Source organism: Solea senegalensis, linkage group LG8 (assembly GCF_019176455.1).
Source record: "Solea senegalensis isolate Sse05_10M linkage group LG8, IFAPA_SoseM_1, whole genome shotgun sequence".
Taxonomy (NCBI): Eukaryota; Metazoa; Chordata; class Actinopteri; order Pleuronectiformes; family Soleidae; genus Solea; species Solea senegalensis.
This window is the reverse complement of record NC_058028.1, coordinates 23,797,066-23,812,802: the sequence shown is the minus strand read 5'-3', so window position 1 is coordinate 23,812,802 and position 15,737 is coordinate 23,797,066. Positions and strand designations below refer to the sequence as shown.

At 40.6% G+C, this 15,737-nt stretch overlaps 1 protein-coding gene across 1 annotated transcript; it reads right to left on the bottom strand.

The window, feature by feature from the left end:
• Positions 1-1,281: 1,281 nt before the first annotated feature.
• On the bottom strand, positions 1,282-13,409 carry appbp2 (amyloid beta precursor protein (cytoplasmic tail) binding protein 2). The gene is made up of 13 exons (XM_044032091.1): positions 12,990-13,409; positions 10,244-10,332; positions 9,339-9,490; positions 8,850-8,973; positions 8,238-8,406; positions 8,019-8,108; positions 7,784-7,851; positions 7,584-7,689; positions 7,265-7,389; positions 6,753-6,838; positions 4,997-5,187; positions 4,727-4,892; positions 1,282-4,108 (listed from the first exon to the last, which is right to left on the bottom strand). Exons 1-13 carry the CDS (start codon positions 13,125-13,127, stop codon positions 3,846-3,848), a joined length of 1,767 nt encoding a protein of 588 aa, XP_043888026.1. The 5' UTR covers positions 13,128-13,409; the 3' UTR covers positions 1,282-3,845.
• Between the last annotated feature and the right edge of the window lie 2,328 nt (positions 13,410-15,737).

Below are 15,737 nucleotides of genomic sequence, written 5' to 3'. Positions count from 1 at the left end.
ATATACATACACATATATATATATATATATATATATATATATATATATACATATATATATATATATAATCCTAATAAAATAAACAAAATATGGCCAAAATAACACATGTTGAAGTGTTTTTAAATTGTATAAACAAAATCTAATTTCCTTCCGTCTGGGCCTGTTTTCACTTTACTGCTCTGCTGTGTGATCAGAGTGTCGGTGTGAAAACATGAGAAAAACAAATCAAGGATACAGTATAAGTTTTAATGTTTTTTTGCAGCTAACAGTGAAGCAGTAACAAGACAACAGTGAAACATTCCCTCATCACATTTGGTGTCGCTCGTCTCATCCGAACTCTTAGAAACAAAAGAGATTGCAGCTTCAGTGAGCGCTTGTCCGTCTTCCCCGTCCTCTGACCTTCCTCCCCCTCTTCACCATGTCACTCCCTGTCCAGAACATACGTCTCCGACATCCCATCAGTCAGCTGTGTTCTCAGGGTCATTCTTAAAAATCAAAGATGCCCAAAACATTCCAACAGTGCTCTATTGTTTACATGGATTGCTGCCCAATCAGAAAACAGGACATCATAACAAGAAACTAAGTATAGTGGGAAAATGCTTCATGTCAAAATGAGTGGGGGGAGAGAAAACATCACTATTAGACCAGGATGCAATGCAACATTTTTAGAAGTGACCTTTATGTGAGAGCAGTCAGTGAAGCAGGTGATGAGGCAGGTGGAATGAACAGAGAACGGATTAAACTTAAAGAATTACACGACTGAAAGATTGTGATAAGTCGAGCTCGACACTTATCTGTAAATCTTATCATCTCTCTTCTCCTTCACTGAGTGGGAGGCTGTGTGTGTGTGTGTGTGTGTGTGTGTGTGTGTGTGTGTGTGTGTGTGTGTGTGTGTGTGTGTGTGTGGGACTGAGTATGTCTGCTGAAGCCAAAAGCACCACAAGTAGAGCTGAGTGTCCTTTTAAGACTAAGGCTGGATCTCCTCAGCTGGACCCACTAACTCACTATGTCGGGGGGGGGAGAGACGTCCAACAGCACTGAAGCAACATCCACACAGAGCTTCATGTCTTCATTCATGAATTTTAAAAAAAAAACAGCGGGGTATTTTACTGAAGGCATCACATTGTGGGTTATGTTGCACACATTAATGCCTGAACAATTTTCCACCAGGGAGCAAAATTTCCTCTGCTGTTTCTTCACACATTAAAATTGTCATCTCAACTTCTGCATTTTACTCACATCTTGATCATATTCAGCCATGAGGCACATAGTTTTGGTTTCTTTTTTTTTTTTTAATAGACTTATTTATTCAGTTCAAGTGGAACTTGTAATGTAAAATCAGAACTATCTGCATGTCCAGCCTCTGGGCTGAGACCTGCGAGGTGAACTACGCTCAGTTCAACATGGTCAAAGAAATCACTTCACATTTTACACAATCTCACAAGCAAAGCAGACATTTATATCATATTAGCCATCAGCTCAAATAGGCTGTGTTCATCAGCGTGTGTTAGTTTGTTTTGTAGGATGACAACCCTGTGGACGGGTGGGACATGGACCAGGGTAGAAGCCATTAGATTTGGGTCTAAATTTAGCCTCTTTCATCATTGTGAGGCAGGGCGTCCTGATTACTATTCTAGATACATTGCATGGAAAATAGAGGAAATGTCAGCACAGAAATGCCAAAGATACATTTGAGTTTACACAGTTGTTCCTAATCACAGAGAGGTTATTTTTGAGAGTAGTGTGACCACATATCTCACGTCAAAGCAAAGCAACCAATTGGATCCTTACATTTGGTTAATACTAGAGTTACTATTATTGAATTAATCAATGAATTTTGTTTCTTTACTCTTTACTATAGCAGTGAACAGACTATGTTTAATGGACAAAGCAATAAAACCATTGCAAAAATAATCAACAGATCTATCAATAATGAAAATAATGGTTGTTAAGACTACACTTTGCGGTTTATGTTATGAGAATGACCATAGAGCTGATATAACACTGATGGGTCATAATTATCTGATATGAATCAGTGCACTTCAATTGCTGTGGGGAAGAGAGACACAGGGTCAAATTGCTGAGGTCACGTCACTGGCTGTTTGCTTGTTTTCCCTCTTGGTCCGTTGTGAGTGGAAGGCAACACCACTGCAAGCAAAGACGGTTGAGCTCTTTTATGAAACAGCAGACGAGATTTTGTTCAGGAATATTTTGACTGAACTTTTGCATCAATGGGATATAGCTGAGCCAACAAAGTGGAGAGAAAAAGCCACATGCACAGCTACACACAGACGGGTTTGTGCATTTGTTCTTCTCAGGACTCTGCATTGATTTCCACTGATTTGACAGCCTAAATAAAGCATTATCCTTAACTTTAACCATAACCATTTTTATACATTTATTGTCTAACCTAACCACCATTCAAATCTTGGCCATAAACTTAACCAGTTCCTCAGAAATGAGGTTTGGCCTCACAGGTTTTGGTCTCCATGAGGACTGCTGGTCCTCACAAGGCCAGCATTTATGCCAGAAAAGGTCCTTAAGAGGTTACAGACACATCCACACACACACACACACACTTACAATATTGGTCCCCATTGTAGTGCCCTTAAGGGTCTACATTTATTTAGCACTTCAAAGTATGGGTCCATGTATAGACAGATAAGTGCAAGCTGGTGTAAGGCTGGTAGTCATCAGTGAAGCACTTGGGCAACCAGAGATCAATCTGTACTTACACAAACACACACACACACACACACACACACACAGGAGGCCACACCATCAGTATAACAGATAACAGGAGGCTTCTAAGACTGTGCATGTAGCTTTTTCCTCTTCTCACTCCTTTTCATGTCCCTTGTTTTTAGTATAGGTGTCTTGTTGTTCGGCTCATTTCATAGGGGAAGCATAAATAAAAGGGCTACACAAACATACACTTCTGCATATAAGTTATTGGCATTTTAATGATGCTATGTCAGGACTAAGCGGGGACAAAAGAAACCTGAAAACAAGATTAAATAAACTGAAAACAAACATGTCAAGCCTGTTGTTTTTGTGTGTAACAATAAACCCACTGATTGAACACATTCCACTATTTAATTTCTCTTCAAATGGCTCCACACAGGGCGTCTTCTTAGGTTCCACTTACATTCCCTTGCACAGAAAATGACCAGCTGAAATTGAAGTGTACAATCTGCATTTCACTGTACAAGTGTCAAAAATATTTGACAACTTTCGTCTATGATCCACTGAGCGATGGTGCTGATGGACGTTGTGTTCCTGATGCTCTGTCACTTACACGCTCCCGGAGAACATGGTTTGGATCAGTGATGAGTCTCATGGCATTCAGATCGACACTGGCTCAAATACAAAAGCAAAAAAATGTCCTCAGGTTCCAAACTGAAAAGTAAAAGGTGAGCGAAACACAAGCAGAGGAGAGGAGAGTTCATTTGTCTTCCTTACAGGATATTTGAGGTCTTTCCTTTGCTTTTTTTTTTTTAAATCCCTCCTCAGTCTCTTTCTCTTTGAGAAATGCAGAGATCTGCACTGTGGGGTGAAGCTGCATCTCAGTGGCTTGTGTGGGTGTCAACGAGGTTTGATGATGTGTCTTTTCTACTTTAATATTCCATGACTACATGTGTTTGTGTGTACGTTGAGTTCATGCTGGCAGGTGTAGCCGACCTACACGAGCCAACTCACCTGCCAGTGATGCTTGAAATGATTTGTGTGTTTCTAATTAATTGTGTGCAACGGAAGCATCACATTTGGGTTTATACTGTGTCCTCACCAGGCCAACCCCCACGTGTCTTTTTTTTTCCTCCTCTTCGTCTAATCCCTCATAAAAATCAGCCGAGACAGGGGCGAGTGGGGCCCAAGCTCTGAGCCAATAAGAAAGCTTGCACCACCTCCTGGGTCTGCTGTGGCGTGGTGTTGACGTCCTCCAGGGCGTCTGCCACAGCAAACTGACGGTCCCTCAGTCGATTCCAGTTGGACAGCACGTTGTGGTATTCAAACACCTTCTCATAATTTCCTACTGAGTTGTAGAGTTTGATGAGGCCTCTGTAGTCGTACTCCAGCCCACTGTAACCTTCTCCAAACAGCTTCTTTCCTGTGAAGACAAAGGTACAGAATCATTTCATTGCACAGCTAATTAAGCTGCTAATGTCTAACTTAAGATCTTTAAAAAAACACAAGCATGAGTTACAAAGTCAGCTAAGAGGCCTAATTAACTAACTTCGACCTTAAGCCCCTAGACACACTATGCAGAAGTGACCCAAGGCCAGCAGCGCCTTTGGTCACTTCTGCATGTTGAGCAAAGAGCACTGGAAACTGCTCTATGATGAAGCAACAGAGCAAAACACTGGGGTTAATTATTAAGATTATTATGAGTAAGTGTATTAAAATGTTTGGCTCAATCGGAAATGAAAGCAGGCCACCACAGTTCATTTAATTAATGGGAAAAACTGTAACTGTTACACAACTTTCATGTGAAGAAAATGGATGGTGATCTATGACCTAGTCCAACTGATCATGTGTGCCAAAGGATTATCTCACAGTGTTCTCAAAATAATGCATTTACAAGGCAAAACAACCACAATCTGGTTGAATCCAAGTAAGTGTTTGCACCACATTTAAAGGATTCACTCACAAGAAGGGATGGATAAAGCAGGAGTTTCATTCATTATTAAGTGTGTAAGGCATGACGTATGAGTGAAGTGTGACTGACCGATGGCGATGGACCGCAGGTAGAGTCTCTCAGCATCTTCATATTGGTTCATGTCGTAGTTGTAGAGGGAGGCCAGGTGACCCACAGACAAAGCTACCTCGTAGTCCTCGTGGCCCAGGAGCTGCTCCTTGATCTGGATGGCTTTGATATGCATCTCCTCCGCTTCCTGAAGAAAGGTTAACATACAGTCAACAACCAACCGGAAATATTGACACAAAACAGTTAATGAATATACTAAAAGATCTCTTTATAATTCAAAATACATGTTACCTTGAACTTCCTCATAGATTGGTAGAGTCGTCCTAAATTGCCGTAGTGTTTGGCTGTCTGGACGTTGAACTCTCCGAAAGCCTTCTTGGCCAGCTGAAGAGAGGAGAGGTGCAGATCATGAGCCTCCTGCAGGAGGCGCTCTTCTGTCTCTTTGTTGTGGCAGTCAATGGCAATTTCCTCTAGGATCAGCGCTGGAAGAAACAAAGGAAATGCAGGTGTGTATTAAATTAGACTAGGCTGCTCGCTTGGACTTCGCTGTCGATTAATTTCTCAATTAATCCAATACTTGTTTGGTCCATACAAAGTCAGAAAAGGTTGAAAAAGGTTCACCATTGTTTTTCAAATCTGGAAATTAAGATATTTTTCAAATGTCTTGTTTGTCTTTGTTATACGGAGCAAAGAAACCACAAAATATTCACATTTAAGAAGCTGAGAAATAAGAAAACACTTTACATTTTTAATTTAAGTTTTAATTCTTAAAAAAAACAAAACAATTAATCAACTGTCAAAATAGATGTGTGTAATTCGGGATCTGCGACAGATACATCGCTCCACAGTACGCTGCCTCTTGACAACTCCGGCAATTTAAATTTCCGTCATTAGTGTCTGTCGGGGGGCAGACACCTCATTCCAGGTGCCAAGCTTAAGAGGAAGAGGGTGATGTGATCCCTCTGCAGCTCTCTTTCAGCTTCCCTAGCTTCCTTTTTTTATTTTATATAGTCCTCCATCATACTGTCAATACTCTCTTTTCTTCTTTGGTGGCTTTGGAGTAACCAACCAACTACTCTGCCCCTCACTTTTTAGGTCTGGTGTTGGGTCTGCTGGCCTTGTCTGTGTACTATAAAAAGGACTAACTGTCAATATAGATACAACATTTTTCTTAAATGTAAATGTTGATGGCCTACCTCCTGAATGAATTCAATTGATCTAAAAAACATCGCCACCTCCTCTTCATTCTGCCACCTGCCTGCCCACTCCTCACCTCACCCTGCCTTTCTTTTCTTTCTCACAAACGTGTCCCTCAGATTTCTTCATAACTTCTTCACATCCTCGACTACAAAGATTACAGTGTGTTAATATTACCCCCCTTCACATGTCATCCTTATAGTTTTATCAAAAAGAATGTTGAACATTACGCAGCCATTGTAAATGCTGAAAATATGAGTAAATCATTTGCACAAATTCTGTGTGCAAAAGCCTTTCGTATGCAACTTTGTTCATTTCATACTATTGTCAAACCAGTTCACACGATGCTGATAAGGTGCTGATACACAACTCTCACTGCGCTGCACACAGGAAGTCATTTCAATGTCAAGACAGATGGAGACAATAACAAAGCTGCGCTACTGAAGCGTAGTATGTTTCGGTTTTTAAATACATCACTTCTGCTATGTTTATGCTTGGTGTACTCACTACTCTACACTACTTTAAGCCTTACAGATTTTTAAGAATGCTACTGGCCCTGGTTTTGTATGTCTCCACTTGCAAACAGTCTTAGGTTACACAATGTTCTTCCTCACACATTTGGCCATGTTGACCTGAAAGGAATTTAGGCCAAAAACATGATGTGATGCCACTGTGACATTTATAACAAATGTGAAATGCATTCATAAGAATGGGACTGATGTATAATGTAGTGTCGTACAATCAAAAACATACACCATAGTGGGCAGCTAAGAAAAGTGGAGTGGCCATAGTGGCTGTCGATACTTCCCATCATGCCGTCCATACAGTGTTAAAGGTAAACAAGTCTTACCTTTGACTCTTTTGGAGGAGGCCAGCAGCAGATGGTCCTCAGGCAGAATGTGAGTGATGATGTCTATGGCACGTTCTGCATGAAATCTGAGAGACAAACAAAGCGGCTGAAACAAACATGGCAGACGAATCGAAAACTGCCTTCTTTATCAGGAAGAAATGCTTCCGAGGCAGTACAACGTTTCCCATGAAGAAACACTTTTCAAGCTTGAACGTTCCTCAGGGGAATCATGGTCTCAGTGGTCAGAGCATTACCTTATCTGAACAAGTACACAGAAATCCAATGAAAGCACCACAGAGTTACACAACTGTTAAATCCGTGTCAGTGTCTAAAATGATTGGAGCTTTAAAAATACCACATGGCACAGAGCCAAAGTATGCAGCCACATTACATTAACACTGAAGCAGCGAGTAACAGAACAGATCACCACAGTGTGAGTCATCCTCATATGCATCATCTACAAGAGGCTCATGTCAAAAGTAATTAGCTGACTCTGGATTCATTACACTCACAGGGCATTGTCAAATTTCCCAGAGCTGTACTGGTGCACGTATGATGAGTAGGCCAGGTCTTCGTGGGCTGTGGCAACATGGATGTTCTTCCCACCAAACACAGACTGTCGAATGTCCAGCGCCGTCTGGAATGTGTACAGAGAAAATGAATCGCTATTCCAGCACGGCATTCAGAGCTGACAGCCTCCATCCCAAAACTTAAGTATTTTAACAGCTTGTGTCTGAGACTCTGAGAGTCAACTATTTTTCCACTGATACTGCCGACAGCAGCTTTATTGGCAATATTTTATTAAGACATTATGTTTATGTTGCTACTTACCTGGTAAATAGCCACTGATTGACATATGTTGTCAACATTTAATAAGTAAAATCCATAATCTAGTAGCGTGTCAGAGTACTTGGGATGCTTGTGTCCAAAATGCTCTCTGCAAATAAAAAAAAACAAAAAACCCATTCAGTATCAATGATAAGAAGGGACAACAAGAGTAATGTTGAGATTTATGAGACACAGCAGGTTACCTTGCTAGAAACACTGCGTGTTTGATCAGCTGCTCTGCTTTTCTGAATTCTCTCTTCACAACGCAGGCCTGGAGCAGAAAGACAAGGTCAAACTTCACACGGACACACCTCATTTTCTCATTTTAGTGTTGTGTAGTGTAGTGTTGACACAGTGTGAGCAGATGTTCTGACACAGCTTTGACTGTGGAATCGCCTTTAATATAAATACAGAAATCTCCACCACTGTGAACGTTACCTTGGAGGCTTGCCGAAGGACATCAACCACTACTTTGACAGGCAACCCTGGCGTTATCTCCTTCATAGCCTCTATACACCACCTGTATGCCTAAGAGACAAGTGGGAGGATGTGCAGACAAAAAGAGAAGATACACAATTGTCAGTACCATCGCCATGATAGTTGCGTTTCACTTATTTATTTAAAATACTCTCATAGTTCAATGATACAATTACATACCTCATCATAGTGGCTTTTGGCGAAGAGCAAGGCACAAAGCTCACCATACAGCGCAGCCTTATTGGCCTGGTGGCCATGTTTGGCTAGTTTGTCCATGTAAGACTGAGCAAGTTTGAAGGTCTCCTCCCCCAGATGATACTTACAGTTACCATTGCGGACATGAAGCAGCCTATGTACACACAAGAGTGAGGCTTAGTGTCAATCTACACACAGACATAAAAGCAGGGCAAGCATCCTTCATTAAGTCAAAATTAAATGTTGTATTCGCTTTCTGTGATTAACAATGAAGGTAGCAAACATAGTCACTAATGATGCTGTTAACGTGTTGAGCTCATGTCCACCACTTCTCAGCTAAGGAAGCATGCAGAGCACAGTCAGCTGTATGTGACAACACTGGCTGTCTATCAAACATTTATTAACAACTCTGACAAACAGACACTGTGTCCATCCTATATATGGAAATTCCAGTATCCACAATCACACATAAATAGACAACACATCAAACATAAAAGTTAAACTAAAAGCTGTATAAATAAGTAAATAAACCAATTCATATTTTATCAAAATTACATATAACCACATTCTGAATGTCAATAGCTTACAGTGACTAACCTAACACAGCATTCCACAGCCCGGAAGCAATGGAGGACCTCACTGTGGAGCGTACACAGCTGCAGGCACGACAGAAACACTTTCTCTGCATCTCCATACCAGCCCGCATCAGACAAGAATCCACCTGCAATCAGAGCATCAGGTTTAATGCAACTGGTTCCAAATCACAGGGACATCAGCATCAGCCAAGGAAACTCCTCATCCTGATTTCTATCATTCCCTCTTTTGTTTTGCTTCGCTCTTATGTTACAAATGTGGGCATGGCTCAGTCGTCCAGGCATTAGTACACCTGTTCAACTGCTTGGATGCAGAAAAGAGAATGGCCAGACCGGTTGGACACCATAAAGATACAACAATAATATATATAACCATTCACCACAACCAAGATAAGAAGAAGACCTCAGTGGGTGTCACTGCTGCCAATTTATTAGGGGTACCTAACTCAAAATGTCTAAAATTTGTGAAACCCTTCCCACCCTAGTCATTTACCGAGCACAAAGCCAAACTGGATGGCCTTTTCTTTGACATGGGCGTCAGACTCCGCGATGTAGGAACAGCGGCGGCTGAAGGAGTTTGCCAGAACTGAGGCAACTTTCACACCGTGGTCCATCAGGGCCTGGAAACAGTGGTGGAGGAGGTGCCTGCAGGGAGGGGGACAATGAAAGAGACCACGTCAAGCTTAACTTTAATGTTATAGATAGCAACTAGTGGTAGGATTAAAAATGTATCCAATTACCCCCCGAGTCTACGCTACGGTGCACATAAAGTAATTGCGCTGCCCCATTGCAACAGAGCCTACATCATAACCAATGTTATAACAATATGTATAAATGTTCCAATACATGCAAATATCCATTTGGAAATCTTAATCATTGTGCGGGAGCCTCTGTGCCATGCTACGCCATAGTGAAACCACTGCCGCAATTGGGAAACTGACTGACGTGATGCGAGTGCCGTTTCATACAGGGCTCCCAGCAATTTCCTGAAAATCAGATGACTTGAAATAGGAGTGCTACAGAGACATCATTTTTACAAGCTTCACTTTTCAGTTTGCTAGTCTTATGTGAACTCTTATTTTGCTCATAATGCACAACATATGATTTGTCATATTTATTTTTGTTTACAATGTTGCCACAAAGTATTTCATTTGCTATTTTTTATTATTTAGGATTTATTTCTTTCATTTCTGCATTTTCTACACTTATCTAACCATATCAAATCAAACACGAGTTAAACGCTGCACTTAAAAATGAAAACATTTTATTAGTAATCACTGAATTTCCCTGAGTCTCATAAAATGTCCCTGGGACCCTTCTAAAAGACCGCCCTTGGGTCCCAGGACACATTACATTGAAAACCTAGCAACATCACTGAAAGTATAATGTGCTTTTTACCTTTTGTCTGAGGCCCTCAGCACTTTAGCAAACACCTCCAGCTCACAGAACTCCCCTCCGAGCTGGCAGAGCCGGCCCTGCTGGTAAAGCTACAAGACACACAAAGATTAAAGAAAAAAATAGCATCAGTCTCATTTACAACATTAAAACAGATGTAAACTCTTCCATCAGTGGCACAACCGCACAACCACACGGATTGTGTTGGCAGAATGTGTTTTAAGTGATACTTTTGTCTACCATTCAGGATTTGAAACAAAATAAAGTGCTGATGTCTATCCGGTCATCAAAGTGCACTGAGCGGGACATTGTTAAATTCAATGGCTCTCTACAGTTGGGTCTAGGGACAATACCAGCCACGGCTGTGGCTCTGGACTGCAGTTATTGGGTCACATCTCTGTTGTGCTACATCAACACTGCTATGTTTTCATTCTGCTTCACTTAAACCTGCTGTCCACACTACCCACTGTGTTTTCAGGCATCCAAATCAGCTGTGAATGAAAAGTACAGTTAAAACTTTCAGATTAATTTTATCGACTGGCTCACATCAGAAATTTCTGCTCTTTGTTTTCTCTAGAGTTATTTGTTCCATGATATTATTTTCTGAAACTAAGTAAAGAACGGTCACGAAGAAAATCTGTTTCCTGTTCTCATCTCCATGTGCCTGCAGTGTACGTGAATGTCATGTAAAATGTTTTCAGTTATGTTTCAGTTTTCAGTTATTTGAGTTACTTCTGTCACAGAGCTTAAATTCCCTGACCATTTTCATTAAAAAAACAACAACAAAGTAATAAGGCTGCTTGCTGCCTTAATGTCAGAGTGGTCTGAGAGTCCCTAATACACATGTGCTTTACTCCACGCCACAGATGGAGAGCTGACAAGTGGCACATTGTTATTGTGTTTGAGGAAGTATAAAGTTCCAAATTACTTTGGAACATAAAGCCTAAAACTCAAGTAACCCTGACTCACAAGCAGCTGATTTATCAGACAGAACTGTGGCCTGCTGCCAGTCGGGGGTCATTGACAAGAGCAGACAATTGCTAAAGTGACTATTCTAATAAAAGCCTGAGGATAATTTACTATGACATCTGTGAGTGTGTGTGTGCGAGCAATCCAGTGTGATAACTTTGTGTACACATCCCACCTTAATGAGTACGACAAAACAAAAAATAGGACTGTCAAGACAACAACTCATCCAAAATAACCTGTGTAAAGCCCTGTTTGTATTTGTCTCATCTCCCCTGGCCATTTACCCAAGTAAACCAGAAGCAAACACTGATCTCCGGGGACATAATAGTAGAAGTGAAAAAACCCTTAAGGATTAAAAAAAGAGGAGATAAAAGGGCCTGAAAAGGAAGAAAGATGTCACCAAAAACTGTGGAAAATTTGGATGTAACCAATTATAATCTAAATTTCAATTAAAGAAGCCATTGACTGTTTCATTTTAATGGTACAATTATGGGAACATGATGTTGTTGTCAATTTTACTATATATATATATATATGCATGTGTATGTGTATGCATGTATATATATACACATATACACATACATACATATATATATATATACACACACATACATGTATGTATGGATATATACACACATACATATATGTATGGATATATATATGTACACATATAGAAGCTGTGCTTTTGTATACATATATACAAAAGCTGTGGTTTTGTTTTTTGTCACATGTGCTCATCACCATTTGCGCTCTGTTTAATGCCTCTAAAAATCGAGTACTGGGAAAACTGGTTGCTGGTGTTATTGGCAGCAGAGAACAGAGCATGGATGTCAGACAGAGTCACTAAGATTCTAAAACTGTGGATGCTCCAGAAGCTTTAAAATCTGACTTGGTTTCCCTATGCCAAGAAATGAGAGGGAATATCATGCTGACTAGATTTCTTCAGGCTTTCTTAATCCATCTCCCTTTCTCATCCAGTATTGAGCCTGAACTGAGAATATTCTTTTAATTTCAACCCTAACCCAAATATTGAACGTTGGACTTCTTACAGATGTATGATTATATCACGTTGCTTACCAATAAACTGCCAGTTACAAAAACTAAATGAATTATGTGAAAAGGTGCCCCCTCTTTGTGAATCAGGCCTGTTAATATTTACGTATATTTGCCCTTCTATTACCAGATATATTTCCTGAGGCTAAAAGGAGCAGATGATAAACGTTTTCTTTCCTAAACCCTTAAATTCATAACGTTGGCCCAAATTACGGCAGAAAAAGCAACATTGTTTACACATTACATGTCAAATAACATACATACATGTCTCATCGAAACAAAAATTCGTATGTTATTTCAAGCTGCAAAAATGAATACACGAGGGCTAAAATAAGGCAAGACATTTTGAAAACAGAACGTTTGCCCTACTCGAAATGAAAGTGGGTCAAACAATGACCCGACAGAGACGTTAACATGTCACAACGATTCATTTCGTCTCTGATGTAATTAGCTCCAGGGTCAGTAGTGTCGATTGGGGCTTTTTCTTCCACAAACATTCATGACAAAGAGCAGCGTGACAGCTGTTATGACTTACAGAAAATGTAAGTAGGGTAATCTAACGGTTAACGTTGTTTAGTCACAGAGAAAATAACGATTTTTTTCCATCTAGAGAGCTAACGTAGCATTATCGATACTGAGCTAACAGTTAGCAGCTGATTACCTACTCGAGCCCCACAGTCTGGTGGCTGTAAGATAAACACGGAGGCTGTAGGCCAACAGCTCTTACCTTGTAGTAAACATCGAACTGTATATTTTCCGGGAGCGAACGAATGTCCCTCCTAGATCGGCTGTAGTTGTCCACCACAGCTGAGATAGCCGTGTTGTACAGTGTTTCTGGGATCCATTCGAGCTCCACAGCAGCCATGTTGTTTTCCCTCTCCAAAAAAAACCCCAGCAGCAGCAGCAGCAGCAGCAGCTACAGCCCTCCCCAACTCAGCTACATTAGCTACCTCACTACGACTGAAGCGCCTCTTCCTCCGTGAGTCCTCATACAACTTTCAGTTTGAAGCGAAAATTACACAACTGTTCACACTGAAGCCAGGTCTCTCATACACTCCTTCACTGATTTTTAATATCCATCTTTGACAAGCCTACAGCTACACAGTGCCCCCGTCCCGACCATGGTCCCGACGCACAACCCACGGGCGCTGACGCAGTGACGTCATTGTGCAGTCGAAGCAAAAAAAAGTTATTTTTTGTACGCTTTATTTTGGATAAATAATGACAACCTCATCATAACTAAAATAAATGTGATTTTACCAAGTGACACAGGCGACAGGTGTGATTACAATACAATACATTAGCCCATACAAATCATAGGCTCATCATTAGCCCATTAAGCTAATGTGACAATTATTTAATTTAATCCAATCTTATCTTTTATCTAATTTTACCTGAAACAGAACAGATAGTGAGACAGCGGCCATTTTGACAAGAAGTAGAATGTACAATAAATAAACTCTTCAAAAACAGTTCGGCAATGTTATTTCAGTCAGTTATTTCTCTGCTTTAATTATACCAATTGGTATTCTAGTAAATATTGTTGGAAAGACTAATTAGTTACAATGAGGTGTAACACATCTAAACATGTGGTGTGGGTATCGCCTGCAAAAAGTTGCCAAAATCCACCACACAACTCAAAACAAGAATGAATACCAACAAGAGAATAGTTGTTCATTGTTGATTGCACTGTCAAGGAAAAAAAATAACACATATGTTTATACTTTTATTCATTTTTCACTGTCATGTTACACTGGACCTCAGTAACATGTGGAAGATCCATACGCAGCTTGCTTGGCACCTCCTCATCATGCTCGTCACCAACCTGGTCACATTTTGCACATATAGCAACTCAATGCAGTGAGATATCAAAATTAAATTATACTTTTATTAATTTTACACTATCATGTTACACTGGACCTCAGTAGCATGTGGAAGATTCATACACAGCTCGCTTGGCACCTCCTCATCATGCTCATCACCAACCTTGTCACATTTTGCACATAAGGCAACTCAATGCAGTGAGATATCAAAATTAAATTCTGTAGCCGGTGGATCCAATATCTCCACAATCTGGCACCTAACACTCTCCAACACTCTCCCCCACAGAGCCAGGATCTTCACAGAGTACCTCCAGAATTTGGGAGTGGAGAGGATGGAATGGCCTGCTGTGAGTCCAGACCTCAACCCATTTGAACACTTGTGGAATCAGATTGGGTGTAATGTATGTGCTAGAGCAGGCCTGGCCAACCCGTGGCTCCTGAGCCTCATGCGGCTCTTTGCCTTGTTTTCATACGTGTGTTTCTGTTTGTTTTTTTTCATGTATATGTGTACGCATGTTCGCCTTAGTTCAAAATCAAACGCGCACATGCGCAAGGGAAAACCTCATTGCTGAATAGTTTGCAAAAGTTTGCAAAAAGTGCACAGCACAATGAAAATATGAAGATGAACAGGATGTTTTATATTTTTTTGTTGAATGAAATGGCAAGCCATTCTGTCATGTCATGGTGTGTGACATTTACAGTAAATCTGGCTGAGTAGAGGTCTGTGTCTGTGTGTGTGTGAGGGAGAGAGAGTGAGAGGAAGGGATGGGGGGATGTTCATGTGTGCCCGTGTGTATGATGTGGCTCTTTGCAGTAGATTGAGAAAGGCAATGCCATCCCGCAGCAAAATGTGACCAGGCTGGTGACCAGCATGAGGAGGTGCCAATTTGTTGTGGCTGCTTATGGATCTTCCACACGCCACTGAGGTCCCTGACAGTGTGAAAATGGTCAATAGATGTTGTTTTTTCCTTATGATAGTGGGAGAGTGCGATCCTCAAATCCACCAAGAAACTCAAAACAAGAATGAATACCAACAGTAGAATATTGCAGGGGATTTTGGCACATTTTAGCTGTGTTGCTCATTCCACAGAAGCACATTCCTTACAAGTTAAACCTCACTGTAAAGGTGATTAAAGGCTTTACAACAACATATAATACAATACCAATTGGTATTCTGAAAGGACAGAAATAATCTGAAATAACATTTGAAAACTTTTTTTGTGTAGTCTACATGTTGATTATCAAAATGTAACTTTAAGTGGAGTTTGTTTCACTGAGGCCGCTAATGTTTCCCCCATGTTTCTACAGCAGCTTGAACTTGTCTGCAAAGGGAGGGGTACAAAGGAGTCTCACCATTAGACGTCACTAGTTCTAACAAACAGCCCTTTTTACTGCAGACTTTTTGAAATGTTTTAGTAGGAGCAAGAATGGACTCTGTTCAATTCTTGTCGGTCACAACAGTTTGTCAGTGAGCCAACATGAAACCTGAAATCCAGGGAGCTTAATGAGACTCAGCCATCGTTAATTTGATTATTTACACCTGTTGCCTGACAGGATGTCTGTTATGAAAACATTAATGTGATTAGCAACACCTGCAATTTATAAAACGTGTGCCATGGATATGATTCAACAGCGTCAAGTAAAATAAATAA

Coding starts and splice junctions, on each gene's coding strand:
- appbp2 (XM_044032091.1), bottom strand. CDS start 13,127: ATGGCTGCTGTGGAGCTCGAATGGATCCCAGAAACACTGTACAACACG. Junction 8,407..8,849: donor GCTGTGGAATGCTGTGTTAG/GTTAGTCACTGT, acceptor GTGTGTACATAG/GCTGCTTCATGTCCGCAATG. Junction 4,893..4,996: donor AATCTATGAGGAAGTTCAAG/GTAACATGTATT, acceptor ACCTTTCTTCAG/GAAGCGGAGGAGATGCATAT.